The 27,884-nt window shown below is 43.3% G+C and overlaps 1 protein-coding gene across 3 annotated transcripts in view; it reads left to right on the top strand.

The window, feature by feature from the left end:
* The window catches only part of ELMO1 (engulfment and cell motility 1), a 308,650-nt gene extending 300,863 nt beyond the window's left edge, over positions 1 to 7,787 (top strand). For all 3 annotated transcript variants that reach the window (XM_074841559.1, XM_074841549.1, XM_074841565.1), the window contains 2 exons: positions 1,782 to 1,859; positions 6,448 to 7,787. In XM_074841559.1, the coding sequence (XP_074697660.1) occupies positions 1,782 to 1,859; positions 6,448 to 6,648 (279 nt within the window). In that variant the 3' untranslated portion in view covers positions 6,649 to 7,787. The remainder of the gene's footprint in view (positions 1 to 1,781; positions 1,860 to 6,447) is intronic.
* Positions 7,788 to 27,884: the final 20,097 nt, after the last annotated feature.

Genomic DNA, 27,884 nt, shown 5'->3' with positions numbered 1-27,884 from the left:
TTCCTCTTTCAGGCAGGGATTTTCTCTCCTTTTCCTTTCTTTGAGATGACCAAAAACTTCAATCCTTGGAATTTCCCAAGGGACAAATTTTCAAGGGCCAGGCCTATGGGATTGTTGTTGACCTTCATGAAATTCAAGAACATCACAGTAGAGCAGTGATCATTTTTGCAATCATACATTTTATTTCACAGCCTCAGTTGCATGACTTGGCATGTTCTGTCAGTGGTTTATAACACTCTGTGAGGAGATAATGCCAGGTTTGTGTGGGCAGAGATAAATTTGTTTCTGTAATGAGGGACATCACTTTTAATAAGGTGTGGCTGAGAGACATGCTTAAAACACAAAAAGGCTATGTGAGCCGTATGTTTGCTGAGTGCACAGGCACTATTAGTATCTGCAGCTTCCTTGGGGATTTAACACAGACTTCTCTCCTGTGGCCTGGCAATACAGCAAGTTGGATCTAATAACTAAACTCAGGGAAACCAAGAGCATTTCACGTAAGAAGCCTGATCTCTGATCATCCAAGATTATCCGTAAGGATTGCAAGTTTTACGAATCAGGCTCTGCTTTTAATCACACAAGATCAAAAGATGAAATAACCCTCGCAGAAATCCAAAGACCTGTGTCTGTTTCAGACCAGGAGATCAGGGATAGAAATCTAGAGCAATGTATATGCTGCAGTCCCCACAGTCAATTCTTCCATTTTAAAACTTAGTGTAGCAAATCTAAGAAGCCATGCTCTTGCTGCTGGCAGCGTAGCGACTGTTGTCAGCTGAGAGTCAGCAAAGGCAATCAGTATTATGGGGCTCAGGAAGCCAAGAGGTGAAAAGAACAGAGCATACAATATAGATCAAAGTAGTTACAAGTCAGCACTCTCCTCCGTAGCCAGGTCTTTTTCCAACAGAGTTGTTATATCCATATCAGCTAGCTTACAGGTCGTGAAATCCTTGTAATGGCACTTGTAGCGATGGGTGCAGTAACCATGATAACACAACATCTTTACATGCTCACTGCTGGCCAGTGGAAGTCCATTATTTATTCAGGTTGGTTGGGTTTCCCCATAGGAACCCAGGTCCAGGTGACCTTTAGGAAAGGTCAGTGCTTAATGAATTCACTTTGGCACCTTTGAAATTCCCAATTCAATGCTGAGGAGAAAAAAGATAACTTTTTTCTTTTCCCAAGGTTCATTTGGGTCTTTATGACTGAGTAACCCAGATAGTTCAGTTTGACTGAGGCTGCTGATTCTGGTTCAGGTGGAGAAAAGATTACAGAAATCTTTTGAGGATGAATAATTTAATAGATTTCCAGCAGTGAAAAGACCATAAGTATATACCAGGAGATTAATTGTCCTGGCAAGATTTTTGACACAGGGAATCAAACGTTGAAAAACTTTGCAAATTTCATGTATACAAATTGAAAAAAACTGGGTCTTCATGAAGAGTTTGTTGCAAGTGTACTATTATGGATTATGTTGATTTTAGTCCTTGCCATTGCCTAGCTCAAATCTAAACTCAAATGCTAAAGTAATCCATGACCAAGTGAGCTACAGTCAGCACTGAGGGGGGTGAGTTTGTTTTGACTGAAGCATCCATGGTGGGATTCTTACTGTGCCAGTCTGTTGCAGTGGTCTGGTACTACTGCAACTTTGGCCAGGCAGGAGATTACCATAACCTATTTTTCCACTTGTTTGAGGGAATAAGTGGTAGGAAAGACAGACAGACCTGAGCATATTAATGCCTCTGTCATGTAGCATTAATATATGTTTCTTTGTATTGTTCCAGGAGGTGCTAGAGCTTGCTTTCTCTATATTGTATGACTCAAGTGGCCAGTTGAATTTCATTGCTCCAGACAAGCATGAGGTAAGTCAAATTCAGAATACAGAAACTTCTTTGTAGCCCTCTTAGTTGCTTTATGGCAGCAGCCAACTTTATAAGAACATAAGAATTGTCACCCTGGCAGAGGCTGCAGGTCCATCTAAACCTGTGTCATGTCTCAACAAACTGAAAGCAGAGGGATTAGTATGGGAGCAAGACCTTCTGCAATTTTCATGCATATCCTGGGCCACAAAAGGAACGTGTTTTGTATTTGTACATCGTAGAGCACGTGAGGGTCCAAATTCAACACCAGTACTTCTAAGACCTACTCAAATATGAACCATAAGTAAGAGAAAGAGAGCTTGGGGAGACTTCACAGTTTCCACAGACCTTGCTCACCATTTCCTGGTGTAGTAAAGATTTCTGCTGGTCTGGTCTACCCTTGAGGATTTTTGCTGTGTGTTCACTTTAGTGAACTTTAGTTCAACACCAAAGATTTGTACAGCCAAGCTCTTAAAAAATCCCTGCCATCCTCAGCTCATCTTGATGATGCCAACATAATCCAAAACCATTGCTGGGTTTCAATTTCAGCCAAAGACTTGTGTTCTGCTGAATAGCATATCCACTTATTCTTAATTTCACATTGCTTAAGACCATTCATGACAGGTGATCATAGAAGGTCCTCTCTATTGCATCTCCACAGGGGGCTGTTTTGCAATGGGTCTCACTTGTATGAAGACGGTGTAAATACCAATAGCAAAGCACAATGACAGCCTCCTCCCTGCTTCCTTGTCTTACTTGAAAACACAAGGAATAGGCAACATCATTGCCTTTTGGAAGGTGATTGAACTAATTTACCTAATTATGTGGAAACATTGGATGTCTTTCTCTCAAAGAATTTTCAAGTAAAGATTTAGCAGAATGCACTATATTAAAAAATAAAGAGGGAATAAAGTTTTTCCCTCTCATTTCTAAAGCAACAAGAGCTGGTGTTCCATCTGCACACTTATTTTCTGGTATCACATTTGGTCTCAGTTCAGGACACTGTGTTAAGATGATGAAACAGAAGATTGCATTAAACTGTAATGTTATTAAAGTGCATGAAATTGCATTACAAGTGAAGTGTATTTAGTTACACAGCTTCAACATTTGCAATTCTGGATTAAAACCTTGAAATAAATGTTAATTTTAGGAGAGGAAATTAAGTTGTGCTCATTTGGGTTTTCCTAGGGATTAATATTTGAGTGTCATCTTCAAGTATGTTCCTTTCAGAGAAATATTTGCAGGTCAGTTTTGATCTAAGAGAAAGTAGCAATAAGATCCCAGGCATAATGTGCCATTAGAGCTGTAGGTCTAAGCAAAGCATGATTATCTTCATCCTCTGAAATGAACATATGTTAGATGCTTTCTGATATAAATTCTCCAGAAACTGAAGTCTTGTCTATTTCAGCTCATAAAAGCAAACCATCATGAAAATTGACAATTTTTTCAGCCGCTTCTATCTCAAATATAGTCTATGGCTATAAGTGTATTTTAATAGTCTAAATGTTCAAAAACTGCTACTGCACCCCACTGACGGGCAGTAGCATTGTGAGATGCACCAACCCAATTGCTCATGATTGTGTTAACACATCTATTATCCTTAATTCTCTTTTTGATCTTGTGCTGCTTCTTTGAAACAAAATTAATATGTTCAAAAAAACAGCCAGAGGCAGCAGTCTCTGCTGCTACTTGACAGTTCCCAAGTGAACGTTTTCAAAAGGGCTTCTCACTTCCTCTGTACTTTTCCATGGCCTACAGAAGAGTGAATTGTAATTAAAACAAAAAGTACAAGTGTTCAGAGGAAGCACCCAAAAGGAAAGGCAAGTTGCGTGTTATGAAGCCCACGACTCTTCATCAAAGTAACTGGGGTGCTTGTCAATAGAAGTGCTAGTTTAGCAGTGTTGTCAACTTGGGAGATTTGATGGGTCGTGTTTCAGGATTTGGAAAGCTTTGTGTGAAGCACCAGGAATGATGTTAGTACGTGACAATTTCAGGTCAGACTTACAGGGTTTTTTCAAGTACTTCTACAGTCCTCATGATTGTAGAGTGAGGTTTGAACATGGGAATTGAGTGTGTCCTAAAAACAAAAATTGAATTAGGATCATAGGATGATTTAGGTTGTAAGGAACCTTGGGGGTGGCCCCAATTCAACATCCTGCTCCAAGCAGGTCAGTGATGAGCTCAGACCAGGTTACTTGGGGACGCATCCAAATGGATGGAGCCTGCACAACCTTTGTGGTTGTTTGGTTCCACTGACTTGATTCCCAAGGTATTTCTTTAATAAAATCTCATTACTGAACTAATATTGTTGAGTTTTGGACCTCATTCTTGCACACTTGTTTGGCAATACCCTTAGCCATCTGTTGGAGCTTACTGCTAGCCAGAGGATTCAGCACTGAGAGATCACTCCATCGTATTTGTTTTTCATTTAAATACTAATAGCTGGTTTCAACTACATAGCAAAAAGGTGGATTAATCTTATCCTTGATTTTTGTCAGAGAAACTGATGAGGGAGGCTATAATTAGGTTTCATTGGAGTTTTATGAAAATGAATCTGTAGTAAATTAATTTTTCAGTGGCTCTTAGTCTGTTTTGCATATTAAAAAGAAAAAAGCTTCTGAATGAATGCCTCTGTTTTTCCACCATCTCATTAGGATTTCTCTCTGCTCAAAATGTACAGGAGTTTAATTAGATGCACTTGCCAATATGGAGATTAGAGAGGAAGCCCCTTTTCCAGGCCATTGCACACATCTGAATTGTAGCCAGAATTTGGTTTCTGTGGGTCCTGAATGAGTTATATCTGGAAGAGGAGAGAACTGCAGTTCTGCTTTCTGGCTCAATGGGATTCCTCCCCAGAGAAAGTGTTGGGCATACTCACTGTGCAGGTGATGGACAATTTATGTCAGGGGCTGCATCTGTTGAATGGATGCTCTGCAGTTCTGTAACCTGAGCAGAGCCTTTTGCCTTTCTGGTCCTTTCCTCATAGTGAATTCTGGAAAACTGCTTTTACAAAGAAAGATTTCAAGTCCTTAAAATCTTGAAATCTTGAAATAAAAATTATAGTCTGATCAAAAATATTTACATTTCTAGAATAGATTCTTTCTTTTCCTGATGTTCTGTATACACTCCACAAAAACTGCATGCTTTAAAAGTCTTCAGTGACACACTTTGACAGCCTAGAATAGGCAGGCTAAGTTGTTTATTTAGTACTTGTTAGCAGGACCGTCTGAACCCTAAAGTCTCTTCTATATAGCTAATCTCATGTTAAAGCTGCAGCTTGGCTTACTGACACCCTGGGTGAAATTCTAGCTGTGCTACTGTTTTGTTACTGACTTAAATGGGTCGGATTTCACTTTGGATGTTGAAGTGTGTTAACCATCCTTTTTTAAAAATATGCCCTTTTTCTGGATGAAGACGTACCCCAAGAGGGGTTTTTCTCTCTCTTCCATTAAAATAATCCTCGTTTCTGCTGTAGGATGAAGTCAACCATGGCTATCTTTAAACTTGGCGGTATCACGTAGCAAATGGTCAGCTAAATTTAAAACCCATTTTTTGGCATGAAATCTAGCAGAAGTATCTGTAAGATAAAAATGCAGTTACGGTTGATTTAATTTTTCCCTGCAAACTAGGACACAAGTTCATGATTGAAATCTTTATTTTTAGATTATAGCATTTGAGTACTTCTGTTCATAGTTGAATAAATGGCTTGTAGTAGTAAGTGGAAGTGACTTACTTGATAGAAGTTGACTCTAGATCACCAGTCTCCCTTGGGTTTGTTGCTTATTTAAAATGGTTATTCAACCCATGTTTATGCCAAGATGTCAGCTGTTGGGAAAGATGGCTTTTCCTATTAGGAAAAAGCTAACAGTAAGGAAGGAGTTTTAGAGGCCAGTTCAGCATTGGCAGCATTTAGAATTACACCAGGTAACCTCGCATTTAATTTTCATGAAGGACACAACATTGACTGACTGTAGTTTTCACAATATGTCATTTCATGTAAAATAGTGCTAAAGTAGGCATGGATATGTAAGCGAGAGCCTATCTTTGTGTATGTCAGTTGTAGGTTAGTCAGTAGGTTAGTCTATAGGAAAGCAAACCACAATAAAATTAGACAGTTGGTTCAGGATTTCTTACACAAAGAGTTGAGAACGATTTGGGGTGGGACTCAGTTCACCTAACTTACCTGTCTTGGAATTAAAAGTTTGGTGTAAGATAATCAGGGTTTTTCTGTAAGTACTGGGGAAAGAGAAAGAGAGAGGGGGAGAAGGAGATATCTCCAGAGGTTCATTGTGCTAAGTTGTTCTTTCTCCTGTAACAATTGAAGAATATTCAACAAGAAGGTTGGAGGAGATAGCAAATTGTCAAACAATTAATTACTGTAATTTCTCCACATTTTTAAGGAATTGTTTTTCCATTTTCTGAGCAGCTCAGTGTAACATGCCTTCTTCATCGATAAGAGCTAATAAAACGAATCAACCTCATTTTAGGTCTCTTTGTCCTGTGGGAGCAATAACTCTAGAGGACTAGGCCAGACAAGCAGTTTGTGTACGGAAAGTCTATTAATGATAGTTTTTATCTTTTTCCTGTGCAGTATTGTGTATGGACCGATGGGCTGAACGCCCTCCTTGGGAAGGATATGTTGAGTGATCTAACGCGGAATGACTTAGACACACTGCTCAGCATGGAGATAAAGCTACGCCTCCTTGACTTGGAAAACATACAGATCCCGGATGCTCCCCCACCTATCCCAAAGGAGCCCAGCAACTACGACTTTGTTTATGACTGTAACTGAGGCTGTCACTGAAACTTGCTTCAAAACTGGAAATATTATAACTGGAGAGAGATTTAAAAAAAAAAAAAAAAAAAAAGAAAGAAGAGTGTGAGGAAAAAAAGAAACCCACTTGTGCACCTTGGATTTTGGCTTTGGGGAGGGGTGTAGAAACACTTGCATTCCTCCCTGTTCCCTGCATCCCTTCCTTCCCCATTCCCATCTTCCCCATTGCTCATTCAAATCCACATTGCTTTAATTAACTTGTAATTGCAGGCCGTTGGCCTTGCTTAAGGCAAAGACTGCCACTAAGAAGCACCCTCCTGAGGACTTTTTTTACATTTTTAATACTGGAATAGACATTCTTAACTAAAGGACGATGTTATCAAACTGCATGCCTGTGAAACCCACTTGGCAGGGCAGAGGCTTTAACTGGAAGGAGGAGGGAGGTAGGGAGCAGAAGCAGCTACTGTAAGCAGAAGATTTCCCCAGACACTCCCAAGAGTCTGCTCACAACTGAATCCAATGCGATGATGAAAATTGTTAACTGCTTCCCAGTGCTTGCACCATTCATCACTGTCATTATTCTTTCCACTGTCATCTCGACTCTTGCCACCAGCCTTCACCCAACTGATCAGCTCCCAAAATGGAAAGTCTGCAGGTTTTTGCTGTACCATACGCTGCAATGCTGCAACAGCTTTTAACTTCTTTTCCTCCCAGCTCTTAAATAGCCCCACACTAGCAGATCACTCGCACAAACTGTGTATGAAGCCACTAGTGTGTCCCACCCCTATAGCGTTCCCTAAGCCTCAGTTGCCTCTAAAATTGGCTTGTTGCTATTCGAAGTGATTTTTATTTTCTTGGTCCAAAGTTCAACAGTAATTTCCACAAATTAATTACAACTGCCAAACATCCAGGTTTACATTGTTGTCATTGCTACAGTGTTAGAAATTTGCAAGGGATTTCTTTTGTACGGGTTCTAATTTTTTATTTTATTTTGCCAAACAAATATATTTAATGAAAACTAATTTCATTGTGAGTACTTTTGGGGGACAATATTTTTACTTAATTTCCGTTTGGAACGTTTGCCCTGAAGGGAAAAAATAATATTTCCCTTCAACTTCACTGTTGAATAAAAATCTGAGTTGTGATGATTCTTGGAACTTTGTTTTTCTTCTGAAGTTTTCTTTTATTCTTTGTGGTTCCTAGCAATTCTGAAGTGGTTGGTCCAAAGAGGAAAGGGAAAGTGGAACCTTTCTTATCTGCATGTGATTTAATTTACATATTTGTTTGTTTGTGATGACAAGAGTGAGATGCATGAGTACATGAGCCTTCCTTGTGAGAAGGACCCTTTGTGAAATCTGAAATCACAGCATACTGATGTGCTCATGGTCAGTTTAAGACTGCTGCCTTTACTGTGTTTGCCAGAGTAACTGTCTTCCTGTATTTCCATTTCCTCCCTTGAGAGTGTTTCTGGCTGCAGCAGATGGGTACTGGGGAAGTTTGGGCTTTGTAGGATGGATTCCCTCCCTCCTCACATTCTTCTAGATATTTCACTAAGTTCAATATCTCTTACAAAAGTGCTGGGTCTAGATCTAGAGGAACCTGCCAGCCCTTTCCCTCCCACTGTGCATGCTGGACAGATGTTTATTTGTGTGAGTTCCTCTCCTACTCAGACCCAGGTGAAAAAAACCCACAAAGGAGTTTTATCAGAGCTTGTGCTAGTGAGAAACCTGGAGGGTGGTTCCAGTTTAGACAGACACAGAAGACCTCAACTGAGGTGACGTTTGCTCCATACAGCCAGCCCTGGGGCAAACATCCTGACTGACCTCACACCAGGTAAAGAGAGACATGGTGTCCTGCAGGTGCAACAAAAAAGAGGATGAGGAGAATGCTGGATGAGTTTAAGCATGAGCATCCTAAGGAAGGTGCCTTCCTGAAGCTGTCTTTGCAGTATTTTATGAATGCCTTGATCTAACAGGAGATCTAAGTTGGTTCAGGTGGTAATGGATGGTAAAGTAAGGAAAAAAGAGCCTCTGAATTAAACGCCGAAGTAGGAAGTTACAGTGGGCTGTGTCCTGAGAGAAGTTTCAGTCTGAATGAGAACAGGGATGTGCAACACGAGAGGTGGGAGTTTGAGCTGTTTTATTCTCCAGAGCCTTGTCAGACTCTAGCAAAGGTAGTCATGGTCAGGAATGAGTGGAAGCAAAGGCACTGCCTGCCACAGGGGATTTTGGAGGGGTCCTGGGGTTGGGGGCTGGAGATAGGAACACATTTCTTCATAAGACACTGATGCTGTCTCTTGTCTGCGTGAAGACAACACACAGAGCAGAACAGAGAATCTGAGTTGTTTTAGTAATCTCCCTGACCCAGCTGGACGGCTTGGCTGTGCATAACGTTTGCTTTTTATTTACAGACTGCAGAGCTGGTGCTTCAGATGGGTATTGCTCATTGTCGAAAGAAACACCTTCCACTCCTAAGTGATAAGAGCCAAACGTTGCCATCTCAGTTGCAATCTGATGCCGTGATCTTAGCAGGTGGGCGTCTGTGTGACAATCAGAAAGGAGCAAACAAAAACCCTCCTCCCGGGGACAACTTGAGCAGGAGGAAAAGGTTAGGCTTGCCTCCCCCGTTAAGGTGAGTGCCCGAATTGCACACTGAGAGCTGAGGGGAGGTGGTGGGAGAAAAGTTGGCAACTGAGCCTTCTGTTTTTACCAACGCTTCGTGCCCATCCACATTACACTGAGGCACATCAGCACCACTTGGGCAGCTTGGGGCTCTTGAGCGTGGATCGCTGGTAGCTGGCTCTCTCCTTACACCCCTCTGGCCTCGTGCAAGCAGGCGACATAGCCCAGTGGCCTCTCTCCTGCCCTGGGACTCTGCAGTCCTGACCAGGGGGGTCCAGGTCCGGGGCTGGCTGGGTGCCACAGCACTGCTCGCATGGCGCCAGCTCACCGCCTCCTACAGCCCTGCCTGACAGGAGCCCCATCTCCTCACGTGGCCCAGCTCTTTGTATGGGTTATGCATCGTGTGGGATGGTCACATGAGCAGGCATGCTAAATTTGTCTTCCCCCCACGTGTCCCACCCTGCCATAAGAAAGAAGAGGCTCGAGAGATGCGTTGGCGTAATAGCCCATGCAGCTATTTTAAAAGCGCTTCCACAGCAACACGAAGAGCTGTGGTGCAAACAAGAATCCTGCCTTCAGTTTCTAGTGCTGTCATACAGGCTCTCTTCACTATTATGAAATTTTTTTAAAAAAAAAAGTTTAATGATGAACAAGTATCCCGCTGCTTCCCATTCATTTAAAAAAAATGAGAATGAAAATGGCAAATTCATTTGCTCATGCTGTTGTGTGTTCCGGAAAAGCTTTTAAGGCTTCACATTCAAGGAGCTGCAGCAGGAAAAAAAATTGCTATTGAAGTTTCTTGTATAATTTCAAAACATTAAGTGGGTAATTGCTTGTAAAAGCCATGAAGGGGAGAGAGAACAAAAAAAATAATCATTCTAATTTTAGCTTCTGTTTTTGAAATGACTTTGCTTTTGAAAGTGAATATATTCTTTTACCAGAAAACTTGAATCAAGAAAAACATGTATCTTCTTAAGTCAACTGCTTGCCCTGCTTGTAAGGACAAGGAGAAGAGCAGCAGTGCTAAGTAATCCTGCACAAAAGCAAGCTATGTGTCAGAGAAAGAGCTTGCACTCTCTGGGCTTTCATTACCACTTTTCAGAAGCAATTCCTTTTTCAGTATGAAGAAGTCTTAATAAACCTTTCAACTTGCAGGGAAAAATAACATTCTCTTGCAAAGAGGCAGGTAGGTGATGATTCTCTCTTGAGTTGCAAAATGACCATGCAAGATCCTGATTACTTTATTTGTGAAATCCTCTCGTGTCATCTTGCTCTATCCAGGATTGCATTTTGCTTGCCCAGGGTGCTTGTTACCAGTGTTTCTCTCCAATCAGTTGTCCCCAGTAATGCAGGCATGTCATGTGTGTATGGGAATGTGAAGGCTTGTATGGAAATCTTGTGGGATGCACTGCCCAGAGCAAATCCCTGTCTTCTCTGGCATACAGCTGAGTCACAAGGGAGCCCTGTGTGCCTGCAGCAGCCCCGTTGCCCACCAGCTGCAATCACATGGGCTCTGGCCACCAAACAGCTTTTGAAAGAGGGAGGGATAAAAGGGAGGAGAAATTAAACCCCCTCCTGGCAGGGGAAGACCGAGAAAGAGAGGCATGGGCATGAAACACCCCTGAACGCCAGGCTGTTTTCCCCAGAGCTTGCTAAATCAGGATGAGACTCACTCAGTGTTCTCTGCCTCCCTAGATGATAATTATATTTGAATATTAAACATCCAAATGGCTTACACAAGTTCTCTGATTAACAAAACAATTACCAATGCATCAAAAGTGGCTTGATTTTGGGTTGATAAACAGGCACCTAAATTTAGGTGGGTGCTTGTGGACTTAGCTGGATCAGGGCCTGTGTGAGCAGAAAGGCAATTTTACCTGTTACTGAGTTCTCACTACATGTTTGGAGGTGATGCAAATAATGACTTTTCTGTCTGATGTGTAATTGGATTGGGAACCACTGGTTATTTCATGAGACTGAACAAGATGCCACCTGATCATTCAACATCACTCCAGCTGCTTCATGCATCTTTGGGACTTACACAGAGGTAAAAGGACTGAAACAGGAACTCTTTCTGTGTGAAATCAGGCTGAAACTTGAGAGGAGAGTGGTGTTAAAACCAGAAGTTTGTTAGGGCAGGACCAGGTGTAAAATGGATGTTGGAAGAGCCATGAATTTTTATAGCAAGGTGATTTCAAAGTGCTGATTCAGGGAGCGCTGTCCTGCGGGAGCCTCATGAGGGCAAGGTTAAAAAGAACTGGAGACAGTTTCAAACTCATCTAGTAACACATATTTACGTTTTATTTTCACTTCTGGCTGGGAGGCCTTGTAGGTCTCTTAAGAGCAGAGCTGGTCTGGTGATGCTTAGTTTGCAGGGACATACAGGGCAAAGGAAACATTTCATTAGCCACCCTTCTCCAAGTGGAGAGGTTGCTGTTGGAAGTAGAAGAGTTTTCTGAACTGGTGTGTTTTTTCAACAGAGAATTTCTCAGCTTTACCGTGGCCACCTCGCTGAAGGTGCTATGTGGAGAACAGTAGCTGTTGTGGTTTTATACTGTCTTGGAAGAGCCAAACAAGACTCCTCATGTTGGGAGGCTCACCCAAACCCTCTCTCATCCTATTTGCCTCTTGTTTATAGACCATTTCCTATAAGACGTGACCTATGGGACAGTCACAGAGCTGGGGGACCCAGTGCTGCCTGTTCAAAGCAGGATGCTGACCGTGAGTTTCAGCCCGGGAAGGGTATGGCCACAAGACAGCAGTGCACATAGAGGATGTGAGGGAAAAGAGAACCTAATATAGTTTTGTCAAGCAATGCAGCCAAGGGCAGGCTTTTTTTCCTGTGACACTTAAGGATGTGTCTTGAATGACTGTATTTCAATTGTCATTAAAGGATTTTGCAGCCTGATTGAGCACCGCAGTTAAACTCTCCCTTGATGAAACCTCGTGAGTCTAATTTTTATCTTGTAGGCAAGATGGTGTTCAGTCTAAACTGATTATTTTTTGGGGACTCCTCTGCGTTGTTGTGAGGGAGGCTGGTTGTCTTTTGTTTAATAAGAGGCAGCATTTCTGTATGAGGTGTGTCTGTATCCTCTTAGTTTCTTATGAAATAGCTCAGATTTAATAACCCCTTCCCACCTGCCTCCCCCCAAGGGGTGAAGGCACCTCAGAGATCTTTGCCGTACCACCAGAAGGCCACACACAGGTGGGAGGCTGAGCCTGTGGGACTTCATTCCCTGCCAGTTATCAGGGAGTTTGTTGTGTTGGGGTAGTTTTTGAAGAAGTCAGGAAAAGTAATGTAGGAATCTGTCAGGCTTCAAAAAAATAAGCTTTCCATAAATGCTTAAAATGAGGACACCAAGGATGCGGGCGCGGTACATTGTGCAAAGCTGCTGACTGTTTGCATCTTTCTCAGAGGAAAATGGCTCATCCACAGGGTTTTCCCAGGGCATAGCTCCCCCCTTCCCCCCATCAAGCAGCAGAAGCCTGGTGCATTTGAAAAGCTTAGAGTTGTGAGCAAGGAAACATGTGAAAGGTTTCTCTGCCAGGAGTATGACATTTAAAGAGCACCAGTAGGATTATTTCAGCTGTTTTTCACCCGCACTGGTCCCTCTGCACATATTGCTTGACTCACAATACCCTCTGTCAGTCTCTGACCTTTCTCAAAGCCCTGGGTTCCCCCTTTCTGTCCCAGGCCAGGGTAGGTGCAGTGATACCTTACACCTATCCACCATTTCACTGATCACAAATAACCTAAGTGCAACCCAGCCAAGACAGCTTTCATGTAAACTTCCATGTCATGCACTTGGTTCTCTCATTTACAGTACAATTCAAGGTTCATTGAAGTTGAGGCATTAAAATGGGCTGGTTTGTGGATGGCTTCTCCAGTGTCTGATAAGATTTTCAGCCCAAGCTTTTCCCTCAGTGAGGACCTTTACCGAGTCCTCCAGACGGACCTTCATAAAACCTGTAAGAGCTTACCATTTCCGAGCCTCTAGCTTCTCATCAAATCTGACATCTCACAGGTGGGTGCACACACACACAAGGTCCAAGTGCCTCAGATCCATTTCCCCAGGAAACCAGGCTGAAAACAGCACATTTACAGCTGGGCAGTGTTGGATGCTCCAGTGGGCAGCATCAAGATGAGAGGGGATGGAGGAAATCAGAGCTGGGAGCATCCTGACAGAGGCTGGCAGGTTAGCAGGGCTGCATGGGAGGGGATGTGGGGAGGGGATGTTGAAACAACACAAACCTCACCATGAAAAATATCTTATACCTGCAGCCATGTTCAGACACAAAGATGAAGTGAGGATAATGACTCAGAGCAGGCAACAACACTAAATTGCTGAGCTGTGTGTGGGGGACAGCGAGGACCAGAAAAAAAGTATTGCACAAGACAAAGCAGCCTTTCGAAGGCCTTTATTTTACATTTTTATTATCATTTTTAATGATGGCTGTTATGCCTTGTGGAAGTGCCCCACTGGCACGGGTGTGCTGCATCACTGCATTTTCATCACCTTGAATCTGCCACAAGAAGAAGTGCAGGGTGGGGAACACTGGTATGACACTGAGCTGGCCTGGAAAGGGGCAGTAGAACAACCTCCCATCAGAAGATGCCACCGATGGAAAATTAACACACTCACAAAATGTGAATTTAGGTGAGTCATTGATTTGGGAAGGCAAACTGAGATGCTAAAGCAGCTGAAACTTGCTGCTCAGATGGCTTTTGGACTGCCATGGGTCATGGTTCTCCTTCTGTAAAGAATTAGTGTTTCAGGGCTTCTTTTTAGTTCTAAGATTTGAAGTTCCATAGAAAGTTGTAGCTGAAAGAAAATGTGATATTTTTTTTTTTTAATATTTCAATTTCTATTAGAAATTGTGTGGCTTCTCCCCCCCAAAAAAGAAGCCAAATTGCATCAGTCTGGATACCCTCCCCCATGTTCTGGCCCAGAACCTCCAGCATCAAACCTGCATCGCCTGAGGAAAACCATGCTGCCTGCCCATATAGCTGACTTGCAGTAGAAAGGTATGTGTAACAACCCCATCAACAGTAACTCATGCAGAATGAATTGCAGTATTTTCGCCCAAATATATTTCTGACAAGCTGATTTGATGAAAAAAGCAGTCCAATCCCCAACTTTTTCTGCATATGAAGGACTGGCTGCAGCCATGAATCAAAACTGTGCTCATGGGGAAAAAGAAAAAGAAAAGCAAGTGCCAATTGTCTTCACTGGTTTGGTTTGGTTTTAATCAAACCTGAGTCACTTTTAAATTCCCTGACTTCAGGAGGCTTGTCAGCAATGGGCTTCTGAAGACAGGTTCCTGAATTAAGCTAATTAGTCAAGTGACTGGCAAGTATTCATTCAGATCACCCTGGCTGGAAAGAAAAGAAAGTGTGAGTTTAATAACTTTGATCATGCAGAGCAAAGAAATCAAACACTGCCAGCAGTGGCGCTGTGGTCGGCCTGGACCTGAGCACTAACTCATGCTTGATGACCCTGTGAGGTGTCCTGTCTACCCCAGGACAGGCATCCAGCACCTGCCATGCCAGTCAAGCCCTCACCAGCAAGGAATTGCTGCCTGCAATGTTCTAGTGCTTTCCACAGTGTAGTTTCCCAGAGGTTTATACAACGAGGAGCAAGCCCATCAAGCAGGCAGGAGGTGTAGGGGGGGGAATTGCTTCCTTCTTGCATTTTGATGAGGCTTGATAGACCCTTGATGCTGAGTTTTGCAGGGACTGAGCAGGATACCAGTACAACAGCACTGCAGGGCCTCTTAAAACTGATCCCCCCCAAGCGGAGACACTGACAGATGATTTAGCACAGTGCCTTGCTGGAGGGGCGCTCCAGAGGAGGCAGTTTGAGTGGCTTTGCACCATCTGCCCGGCATGCTAATTCCTCCGCAAGGGCTGAAAGAAGTGGCTTTGCCTTGTGGGAGCTATCTCCAGGCACCTGATAGCTCCCTGCTTGTGCTGCTGAGTGGGGCTGCTGTCTAGGAAAGTCATCTTGGGGGAGCAAGCGGTTCCTGCTGCTGCCAGCATCCCTGTGGTGTGCGAGCCCTGCACACCCCATGCCGAGTCCAGGAGCCCAAAGGTGGCTCCTTTGCACCCCGGCATCGCTGGATGGGGCTGAAGCTGTACTTCCCACATGGTGAAGAGAAGGAAGGCATGTCTATAACTGCCTGGCTGGCCAAGTTCCTGGATAGAAATTAGTACCTTAGTGCTGCTGAGACCATCTTGTCTTACTAACGACATATCAGGGCACCCAAGACGCTGTAGGAACACAGTTTTATACCATGTATTGGAAAAGAAAAAAATTGCAGTATGGTGAGATGAGACTCGTAGGTGCTCCCCATTTGTTAATGGACTCATAATTCTCTTGCTGACACATTAGCACATTAAAAAGGCATTTTCCAGGCTCTTGAATGTGTTAGTGAAGGCCCATTTCCATCAGCCTTCATTACGCTTTCCCAGCTTTTGAAGCCTGCTGATGCAGGCTCCTGTGGGCAGCCATCCCTGTCTCCTAGCCAGTTTGGTAATGCACCGTGTCTTCTTCCCTGAACAGTAACACCATGAACGGTAAATTCAAGGGTAACCCACCCATTTTGCACTTGGACAAAGCCGTAGCCCTATGGCAGCATTGTCTAACATGAGCCAGAAGTGCAGCACCACGTATCGTTTGGTCTAGGATGTATTCGGATGCCCACACCCCAGCTGAAGACTTTAAGTGTTGTTTCCCTTACAGATGTGGTGAGGATTTGAGCCTGACTGTAATATACTGAAATATCCTGGAATGAAAAAGAAGCTAGTCTTTTTGGGAGATAGGTATGCTTATCTTCAAGAAAGAAACTACATTAGTAAAGTAACAGAGGATTTGATTCTACTGTTGCAATGAAGATAATAAATATTCATCTCTGAAAGACAGAAGTAGATGTGAGGAAGATAAAACAGGTGTGCAAGACTGGAGTGACAGGTGCTGAATAACTCATGAAGAGGATCCTGGGATTTAGTGATGGCATTGGGAAATTTAATGTCTTGCATGAACCGTTCACTGCAAACAGAGAATAAGGTCTGTTCTGTCCCAGCAATTCCCCCTGGTATGAGCACGAAGAATAGCTCCCAGCAGTCTGTCACACTTGGGACAAATGCAGGATTAATAGTGTTTCATGTTGGCCTGTACCCTACCTGCCTCATTGTGGTCTGAATCTCCAGGGGATGGGAAGATCTTATTAATTAATTCTCTTAATTCAAGCACCTGTAACTGATTTATATGCAGTCTAGGGCCTGATCCTGCAGGGCATGAGCTGACTTTGTTGAGGCGCACAGCTTTCCAAATCCCCAGCAGAGAGGAGTTACTGGATCTTGCACTGCCAAGTAAGCAGCAAGGGTATTTGGGAAACCTATGTATCACAAAAACCCCTGTTTTTTTCCCCAGTGCAGCTAATACATGGCATTTACTGCTCATCAATGCTGCAGATTCAGCTCAGCCAAAATTCACCTTCTAGGGATGGCTGCATGTTTGGTTTTGTCCATGGGTGACAGCACGATTTAGGGCTGATAGGCCTGAACAATCTGAAAGGAGGTGGGAGAAAACAGTATTAGAAGGAGCAGGGGATTTTGCTGCTCAAGGATGCAAAGGGTGAATCGTCCTTCTCACCAGGGAAGGCAGAACTGGTCCCTGGCAACTGGTCTTTCAGCTCAGCGTGCCTTGTCCCCAGACCCGCTGCAGTGACCAGCCTGCTTCTCATTCAGGAAACAATTCATCACGGGGACGGCCCTCCCAAGTGGGTGTCTGCACACTACATGGATTGGAGCTGATACCGTGGTCTCAATCCTCTCTCTCAGGCAGTACCCCTGTGCTGGGTCACAGGGCTACTGCCTGTGGGAGAAGCCAAGGGGCCGAGGTTTGGAGGTCCCTGCCCTTCCTGGACGGTGAGACCGGTAGGCGTGATGGATAGGCCATTCAGTGGGTCACAGCACCTTTCCCACTCGTGGCTGAATCACCAAAGAAATAAAGTTCCCAAACAATCGGGCAATATTTTAAAATGAAAGGTAACAATAAGTCCTTGTCCTGCTGAAATTGCAGCTCAGGGGCTTGTTCTGCTGATTAACCTCTCCACTGCCGGCAGGGATGAACCGTGCTCCACCCCTGCACACACAGCTTCCCTGCAGGGGGGAAGCTTCTTTCCTGCCTCTTCCATCCTGGGGCACAATCCTGCCCAAGCAGCTCACAAGTAAGGTCAACAAACCTTGGCAAAGACATTTGCCAGAGGAGCCAATCACATGCTGCCCAGTGCCCTGACCCAGAGCCACACACCTCTGCCACAACCTGGGATGGATAACAAAGTGCTTTGCATCCCTCAGAGCAGTGCCTGAAGTCAATAAACACATTTATTTATATTTGTCTATCTAGTGTGTGAGATAGAGAGAAGTACAAACAGCCATAAAAATGACATTTACTTATTAGGACCAAAATTAACTTTTAAAATTGAGCAAGACCAATCCTGTCAAGCTCCTCAAATTGAAGGCTTGCTCCTTGAAATGCACAATAAGGTGTTTCAAGATTAATTGTCCTTTTGAATACATATTGAATCTTTCCTTCCCCTTGTATTGTGGAGATGCCAAAAAAAACCATGAAAGCCGTTGAATTAACTATTGAAGATAGATAAGCTAACAGATAACATCTTTTTTTCTTTAGTCAAGAGGAAAAATAATTTGCTTCCATCTTTTTCTTTCCCAGTAACTGTGACAAAAGAAATGTCTTTCCAGATAGGAGTCTTTTCTCCCAGGATGTATCCGGCATGTGTGCACGCATGCATACGTATGGAGTCTTTCCTTTGTCAAAAATAGGCAGAAATTCTGCCTGTCTCACTGCCCTTCTCTAAAAATGCTGAAAGCACATATTTATTTTACAGTAGTATTGCTCTGTGGTATGTCCCAAGTGCCCCAAACAGAAGCAAGTAGCTTTATGAAATGATGAAAGCCTTAGCTACCTCTGTACAGGGAAAATGAACCGTTAGGGCAAATATAGTAAGAGGCTTCAGTTGGAGGGGTTATCTTCTCTCTCAGAAATACCTTAGGAGAGAACTAGGATGCAAGGGGAAGCTCTGAACATGGATGCCCCCGGACGGTCAGCGTGGAGAGGCAGTCAGCACCACCGAAAAGGCTGACGACCCACCAGTCATGCCCTGAAGGATAAATGTTACCATCTGAGAGACCACACTATGCCAAGGGGAGCCAAGTCCAAAATAAAGGTGAGAATGGAAAGAATCACTAACATATTTACTTTATAAGCAGTGACAATTAGTGGGTCAAATTTTAGTGACTGAGGTCTTAGGTCAGGGTATCCCAGCAATTCAGTATTTTAAAATTTGCCAGATTTAGGGGGGGGGGGGTGTGTGGATACAGCTGGAAAACTTGCTGGCTATCCTTCCTAGTGCAAATCCAAAACAGCACTTCAGACAGCCCGTATTCAGAGTGTGTTCTGATTTATCTTGCTGAAAGGAAGGGAATGATTCATTTTCACTGTAATCTCCCACCATCAGGTAAGTTTTCCTGGCGTATCAGCACGCTTTCCTACAGCCAGCTTGCTCACTGCACTGGGCGGAGTGAAAACCACATTCAGAGAGTCTGAACAGTGGCTTGACAGCAGTGTGTGGGAGACACACCAAACAGCTCCCACCTCTAGGGCAAGGGACTACACCTCTGACTTTGTCTCCTGATGCTCTCCTGAGAGCTACAGCTAAACATGGGAGGAGCTGTTGTGGTCCACAGCATCCTCCTTCCTGCATCAAGGGTAGAAATGTTCAGCATCCTCTGCAGAAAACAAGCCCACCATGTTAGAAGACCCACCTTTAGTGAGGTGGATCCTCCTTGGAGATGCAGGAGAGCACCAACGATGCCATCCCAGGCACTGTGCACAGGCAAAGTAGGGACTTGGGAGCCATGGAGAAGCTGGCATTCTTGGCAGGAGCAGGACTGGGTCACCTCTCTGAAAACACAAGCAGTCACCTGGTAAATATAGGCAGAGTTTTAGATAAAAGTTACAGCTTACCTTCATCTGCGATGACTGTAGTTATTTTTGCTAGTCATCAAAAAAACCTGCTGGAAGTAAGATTAAAGCAAAGGAATGATGTAGGCACCTGAATTATGAATTTTGCATCACGAACTATTGCCTAAAATAGCGTGATGCACCAAATACATCTAGGGCAAGTGTTCTCTAGTTTTGAAGGTCTGGAAATGACACCAGCTTCAGGGAAAAAAAATAGTTTCTTTGTATATCTTAAAAAAAATTGGGTGACTTTCCTTTACCTATATGGCATCCAATAGTTCCTAGTCTCTGTATACAATTTTTGCACAGCAATGCTTCTGGGTTTTGACTGCCCATTCTGAAAGGCTTCACTGGGATTTGAGTTTCAGAAGGTCAGTGCCAAGCATTTGCCAAAACCCAGCTGTCACGAGGGGATCAGAGAACCAAACACTGAGACACCCAAATCCAGATGGTCACTTTTGGGCAGAACATGACTCTCTTATCTTTCCTACATCGCCTTGTTTCCCTCATCGTTAAATGCCCAGGAACTTGCAACATGGGATCCTGAAAATTTCTTAACCGACTTTCCTGGTTTCCACATCAGAGCTTTGGGGCAGGATTCCTTTCTGGAGGACTCGCAAGGCAGGAATTTAGCTACAGAGGACCACAAGAGGGTGAAAAGGCTTGGGTAGAAGAAAACCACCGGTGAGACCTAGATACGCAGATCACTGGATAGCTGCATATATAACTGTTTATTGTGGCTAGGGCTCCCAGGGTTACCCCTCTCAGTGTTAACCCCAGCCATGCTGATGGGACACCTGCCTCTATGCTGTGCCTCACTTCTGCCCCAGCCCAAAAGAAACTTTGGTCTACTGCCTGCCCAGCTCCAAATATGAAATGAAATTCTCTATCTTGCACGTTATCTTTTATCTGGACTTCTACCAACACTATATCGCTCAGAGGCAAGATTATTCAGACTCCCCGCTGGGAATCTGCAGCACCACCACTGCACAGAAAGAAGAGCACTGACAGACTGCAAATAGAGATGTTTCGGATATGCATGGAATAGATTTGGGCATACCCAGCTATATAATTGTTATCATTTCTGCTTCCTGGAAGACATTTCTTGGCATCTGATTGCTGCTGGTTTGTGTTCCACTCAGGGCCTGGAGATCTGCAGAACATACCTGTTTTCTTCCTTAGCTTTATGTGATGAGAATTTATTGAAGAGTGACAGACTTTCTGCTGGGGTGTCTGTCTGCCACCTTTTTGTGAGACTGAGAGAGCTGCTTTGTTCGGTCCCCAAAATGCATTTCTACTTACTCATCCTTCCAGGATCAATGGAGAGGCTGCCTTTTCCTTTGGGTGGTGAAGTTTGGAGGGTGAAAGTCATTCAGTCCCCACTTTGTTATCTTCTGGGCATAGTGTTAGACCAAGATGTTTACTCAGGTATTTTCATTTTGAGAAATGGCTCCGATGATGGGAAGGAGTTTTACTGGAGATTATTTAGCACCCTCAAGCTTTGTTGTTAATTTATGTTGGTTGCTTTAAATATACATAAACGCTGAGTCTATATGATGAATGGTGGCAAAGAAGTAGCTAGGAAACAAAATCCACAAATACTCCAGTGTTAATTTGTTTTCTAAGCCAAGAAGACAGGGGAGATACTACTTCTGTGTCATGCTTCAGTAAAACCCAGGGTAACATTCCTGAGGCTTCCTCTCTCTACTTATCGGCTGGTTATATGGCATTCACCCTACATTATTTAGACAAAGAAAAGAGAATCCCTGCTGTGGTGTCCAGCAGCTTTATTAAAAAAAAAAAAAAAAAGGTCAGGAAAGCCTGAACCATATTTTTCATATTTTTTTGTGGCTGTGGACATATCTCTGCAGAAAAAGGAGGTGGGTCCAGCATCAGCAGGCTTGGAGCACTTTGTCATGGCAGACAGATTGATTTGCAAGGCAGAAGATTGCCTGCTCATTTTGTATGAACAATTTAGTTGGTGAGACTTTGCTAATGCGTATGCCTATACACTTGTATTTAATAAAGCTTGTACTGAGCATATATCAGGGTTCAAAAAGGATTCAGTAACTCATTGAAAGATATTACAGCTCTTTTTTATGCATCCAGAGCAAGAGCAGAAAGATGTTGGAAAGGTATTATAGCAGAGTGAACATTTATCTGAAATGCTATTTATATTTCATTGAATTAGCTGAAAAGGACCACAGAAGGCCAATAATGAGAGAGGGAGTCAGGCAGGCAGGCAGCCATCCCACAGTGCACAAAGGACGGTGACTTGATGGATGATTTAATGACTCCAACATGTGTGGAGGGGCCAGAGACCAGGTGGAAATATTCTGCGTTCAGGGCACAGCTTGAGCGGGGAAAAAATGTGATGTGGTGCCTGCTTTCTCCTTGGCTTACAGTTGATGGTCCTTGTGATGCTGGTTTTGATTCTCGTGGGGCTGCTCCTCATTGTGAAGGCAGGAGTCATGCCTGCCATCTCCAGGTTCAAGTCTCTTCTGGGATGAATTAACTTGTCAGATTTGCATCAAGCCCTAGCCGCTCACCTTACCATGTTCCTCAGAATGAGCCTGAACAAGCACTGATGTGTTTAACTGAGTATTTTCCCTAATGCCCTAATTTCTGGAATGAGTCAGAAAAAAAAGAAAATAGAGCACTGAATCTGAAGCCAGGAAGAGATATACCTGGAGGATGTCCAGCCAGGGTAAGGAACCAGAAAGAAGAAAGGTTTTCTGAATACAGAGCTGTTTTGGAGAGACACGTTTCTGCTTTATGGTGAGGTGACTACTAACTGTAGTAATTAAAACCAGCTGCCTATGTCATCTTCTCATATATATGCGAGACAGAACCATTGATGTCAGACATCAGCTGCACAAAATCTGCTGCAAGTGAAAAGACAGACAAGTGCAAATAAGCCCTCCATGAATTTTCAGTGATAGATCTGAAAGATCAAGTGTGAAGGGATGACCTCCTGCCTGAGTTTGGCTTGTCTGTATAAAAGCAGATTATCAGTACAGTCAGTGCAATTTTTACTGACTGTAACCTCAATCTTAGCTTGTTTGGGTTAGTGGATATATAGTCCTCCAAGTGCTTTGAGAAGTTTCATACAGCCTGACTTCCCCAGAGCGCATGAAAACTCTGTACATGACTGGCTGACCAGTGACTTGCTTAATTAATATTTGAAAAATCAGCTTGTGCTGCCTTTGCATATTCATCTATGGATGATGGATGCTATCCCAGCAGGGCCATTTTGCTGATGGAAGCTGTCCAGCTCACCTGCAGGTCTTTTATTATTGAAGCAAATCAATGAAACAACTCTTTACAAAGAGGAAAAAAACATCCCCCATCCTGCTATTGAACGGTGAAATTCTATCAACAGTACATATGTTGTACAGGTCCCATTTCTGAGCACAGAAGTCCCAGTATGAGCCTTAAACAATACATTTAAATAATCTTGTGAACTTTGGTATGTGTGAAAAATGCCTCTGATGACATTTAGCACTGTTCCCTAACCCAAACACTGGGAATAATTATCTTTTATTGGCACATGTTCTGTGTTGAGATCAAGAGGCTGTCGAACTGCATTTCTTTTATTTGCATTACTGGAGGAAAGATCAAATGGAACAAACGTAATCAAACATTTATTTTTCTTCTCCTTTGATGTTGTGGTGCTCCCGTTGTAAACACTTAAAACCTGACAGCATCTGGGGCAAGCTTTTGCCCCTCTGCCACAACTTCAATCAGTGCTAAACGGGAGCCTAATAGGGGGTTACATTTCTGACAAAAGCCCGATGCAGTAGCGATAGCTCTGCAGGGATCGATGCAGTAGACAGGATTTTGGCTTGCCTATTAGGCTACTAGCTGTTTATGGCAAGGAAATAATGGGAGAAAAATGCCATCATGCTGAGTTGGTAATGCTTGGCTCTTACTTCTTCGGGATTTAAATGAGTACCCGAACTGCAGGGCAGCGTGGAGTCCGTCCCAGGCTTCCTGACTTGTATTTACAGCTGGCTCTGAGTGACTGTTATCTAAGGACTCTATAACTAAGCCTTTCTAATTAGTCCTTTCTCAGTAATATTGCCACACCCTCTTGCTCCTTAATTGCCAGAGTTGTTTCTTTTGTCTAGATAATAGCAAGAATTAGGTCTTCTTTAGACCTGAAGAGGCCCACAGTTGTGCCCACGGAACTCAAACTGCGAAATCTATGTTGGTAAGGTTACTTCTGAATTTACAGTGTCATCTGCACCGAGTAAGAACACAACAGCCAGGTTTGTTTTACTGCACTAAAACTGATCAACTAAGGAAATTTACTGCGTCACCAGTAATGCAGCTGTATTTGTCACAGGTTCCCTATTTGAAAGCTCTAAGAGTCTTGTTCCCATGTTTTGTTATACTCAGAACTGAAGTAAGTTGTGTCAGAGGTTTGTGTTTCCAAGAGTGCAGATATCAACAGCTCTTGCAAGCTGGGACAGTTAATTTCATTAAAGGTTGCAGAATAAAGGATAATCATCTCAGCTACAGCTTGACAATAGCTTGGAACAAATTTTCAGATATGAGTGTAGGAAAATATTGGTTTAAATGCTTTTCCTGCAGCTTTGAATGACAATGAGATGGAGAGTCTGAAATAGATGCATAACTTGAACTGAAAGCAGCAACTGATAAGGAAACTGGGGCAGAGGGAATGACTCAGTTGGCTGTGGTGCAGTAGCAAATCCACATGGGGCTTTGGAAATGTTCATCCATGCCAGTGATAATGCACCAACCACAGAGATGATTATGACAGTCAGAGAAATTCAGAGAGTAGTAATGAAAAATAACCAATGCAATGAACCAGTGGGAACTTCAGAGTCAAAGGGCACAAAGGACAATGTTTTGAAAATAAAAGGAAGAAAAGGGACTGAGCAGATCTTTGATACAAAGGCTTCTTGCTGCAGGTTTTATCTCTCCAGACACAAAAATACAAGGCTTATGTCTATTCCCTTAAGAACTGAACAACACATCAAAGAGGAGAGAGAGAGGGGGAGAGAAGGCCATTCAAGATAACATTTAATCATCATAAAAATGCATGTGTGTATGAGACAAAGAGAAAAAAAAAATCTTAAAAATAAACATGTAACAGAAATCTAACCAAATAGTAAGAAAAAAAAAAAAGTGCAGTAATGTGTGCAGTGACTTGGACAGAATAGGATAGATAAATATACACTGCCAGCTGATCTTCTTTCATAAGATGACTATTCCATATTTCAAGGGAGTGTCTCCCTTTTTCAACCAAGTGGTCCCTAATCCTGACAGATGACCCATCAATGCTTACACGTCCTGTTTTGGGGCTTCATGCAAGTATTTTCTGTTCTCTTTTCTTTTCAAGGGCTTTTTTCAATGTATTTGCTATATACATAAACAAGTCTTTAGGGACCCATTATAGAAAGCAGTGTTGAGAAAAGCTCCATCCTCGCATCTCATTTCACATTTCTAGTAGCAATCACATGAAAGTGTCCCCTTTGGGGAAAAGGTGACTCTTAAACTGTGTTTAAGCCCTTATTCAGAAAATCAGCAACTGTAACTCGGTTCCATTGCATCTCTACCAGGGGCAGCAAAGGTGGAGGCTGAAACCTTACCACCTAAAACCTTACCCCACCCAAGCCAATGTACGTTAAGTGTCAGGAACTAATATGGAAGTACAAGGAATAGAGGAGTGTTTGGGGTCCTTCAAACCCCACCAACCACACTCCTCCTCTTGGGACCAGCTGCAGGGATTGTATTTCTTCACTACCTAGGCACATGCCCTGCCCCTGTCTCCTCTTCTTTCATGGAAATTCGGGTTAGATTCTGCTTGGCTTCATTGGCTTTGCCTCAGATTTTTGGCAGCCATGAATGTGTGCAAGTTTTTCTCAGCTCTGCCTAAATTGAGAGAGGCTTGAGGGTGTGACTGGAGATCTTGAGTTGGGAGTTATTGAGTAGAGCACATCATGGTCCATTAGCCCCTGCAGCCCTCTCTGGTGACCCCCAGCCAAAGCCTTCTCTTATGTGGTGTGTGCCGCACGCATCACACTTGCTACTGACCTGCATGTGGGAATATGATAACTGGCATTTAGCTCTGTGGACCATCTCATGTGGTAAAATTCCCAAAGAAACATAAACTGAAAGGATGTAATAATCTCTTGCATCAGGCAGGGTGAGATGAGCAAGGTCCTCAGTGTGTCCTGGCATCCTGAGAGCAACTTGAAGAGAGCTTCAGGACTTCCCTTCAGAGCTGTGTTTTACCAAAACCCTAGAGAGAATGTAATGTACATGCCTCCTTATCCATGTGCTGAATGCGGGGAGCTGCAGGCCCCCACATTTCCTTGGTAGGAAGCAGCAGTGTGTGTGGAGAGGTGTATGTGATGTATATGTCCACATTTTTTTATTTATGTATTTATTATCACTAGTCCAAATTCAGCCGTGGAAAAATTCAGTCGACCCTACGTCTTCTGCTCAGCAGTGTGCGAGTGACTTGTGTGTCTACGGAGCTGGGTCACTGCTAGAGTGCTGAGAGTTTCTCATCTGCACGAGGTGGTGTCCTACCGCATGGCTGGCTCTACACAGTCCTTGCCCCCTCTGCAGGTGTGACATGTGGAGGCCCAGAGAGAGACAAAATGTTGATCACATTCTCAACTCTATTTAGGTGTATAATGCTGCAGGCAGGTTCTGGGTGGGATTCCCAGGACCATCTCTGCAGAGTTCATTCCTGCAGCCCACTTGGCACTCGTGGTCCCCCAAGGCAAGTGTCAGGGCCCTGGGGCAGCCATGGGCCATAACAGCCCTGAACAGCCCCACTCAGGACCCCCACCAGTCACCCTGCCCAGGGGCCCAGGAGCCCCACTGCAGCTCAGCCCTGGGCACCTGGTCCCCACCCGAACTACACTCCCCCGCCTCCTGGCTGGACCTGGTGCAAGACCAGTCTGCAAACACATTTTAAAAACAAAAGAGCTGGGGAGACAAAGATGCTCACAAGCTCTAGGGTGACCCTGCCAGAGATTTTTGGGCAGAGGACATCCCAGGCATCACCTCTGTACCCTGGTGCTTTGCAGAGGGCGGATGTCTCCTGTTGCTCTTGCTGCCACATTCTTTTTTCTAGGTAAGCAGCACCTCCTGAGTCACCCTTGTCCCAGGTCTGCTTCCCTGGCCTAGATGTTGTACACAAGCCTAATGGAAGCATTTATGATCAAATCTGTTCTTTTGGGACAGATCTAATGGGGTTTTTTACCTCCCATTAACAACGTTCATGCACTTACTAAGATTAAGAGACAACATCATGCGCTCCTTTGCTGTTGAGTTGTACCAAAACAGCTTTAGGTCTTACTGTCTTAGGGACTTGGAAGTAATATAAAATTTAATTGGCAAAAGGCAGGGTTTGCTGAGTGGGAAGGAAAAAGATTTAACATCGGGGGGCGGGGGGGTGTCACCTTCCCAGTTGGCCTCTAAATCTATGTATGCAAATCCCTCATTTGTCTGACCAGACCACATATTTTAAAAGCTTTGGAGTTTTCTTTAATTGGTTTAAGAACTTGGCTAATGCATAAGGTGTAGCAAAAACCAGCTCTGTGTTACACACAATTCTGGGTTATCTATCTCGCCACTCTTTCCACAACCTGAAATGAAAGAAAATAACACAGCCGATTACGTTCCAGAGCTGTATGCTTTGCAGGTTTACATGCCTGGGAGCAGCTTGGGATCTATCTATATACTTTATAAGTGCCATTGTTTAGATTTGTATTTTGCTATAGATATAAAACAGAAACCATTCCAAAGACCTCTCTGCTAGGAAGATTTTTCTTGCCTATTATTAGCACTCTGCTTTTGCAGCAGGCGCTCATGAGCCAATATGCAGAGTTTTAAAGGACTTCAAAGTGTCATTGGGAACCAAGTGATATGTGTGTTAAAAAGGGTTTAATGGAGCTGCAGTCACTGTAGCACAGTGTCTTTTTATAGCAAGTTTTTACAGCGTTAAGAAAAACATCCTGCAGATTTCAGTAGGATTGGCATATGGATAAGGTACTTTGCACTATGATTTTTGTTTCTCAGCTATTAAAAAAAAAAAAAAGAGAAACATTATTGCTAGCTATAGGGAGAATGATAAGCAGGAACAGGTCAGCAAAACTCAGGCAAGAGCTATTACCTTTATTTTGGGGTTATTTTTTCTTTTCTTTTTTAGAAGAGAAACATACATTTAAAAGCCAATGGTTTGGTTTAGAGAATGGAGATATGGAGTGATTTGTATTCATACTGAAGCTTTTAACAGTCTTTTTTTTTTTTCTTCAGAGTCACTGTTTTATATTATCATTATCACAAGGAAAATCTTGCTTATCAAAGTTGAGGCAAACTGTCCAGAACTGTCTTTAAAAATGTCATAGGTCTGATTCCCACAGAAAAGTAGTGGTTTGCAAAAACTGAATTAAATACTAAAGCTGATCTGATCCCTGTGTGGTCATGTTGATCTTCAGGAATGTCTGCAGATTTGGCAGGGAATCACTGATTTTAATATATTCTCTATTTTTCCTTTTACAACACCATTTATGAATCTCCTTTAATTATGCTCAGGAAG

The sequence above is a fragment of the Strix aluco genome, chromosome 1 (assembly GCF_031877795.1).
Source record: "Strix aluco isolate bStrAlu1 chromosome 1, bStrAlu1.hap1, whole genome shotgun sequence".
Lineage (NCBI taxonomy): Eukaryota > Metazoa > Chordata > Aves > Strigiformes > Strigidae > Strix > Strix aluco.
This window is presented reverse-complemented; position numbering and strand designations above follow the sequence as displayed.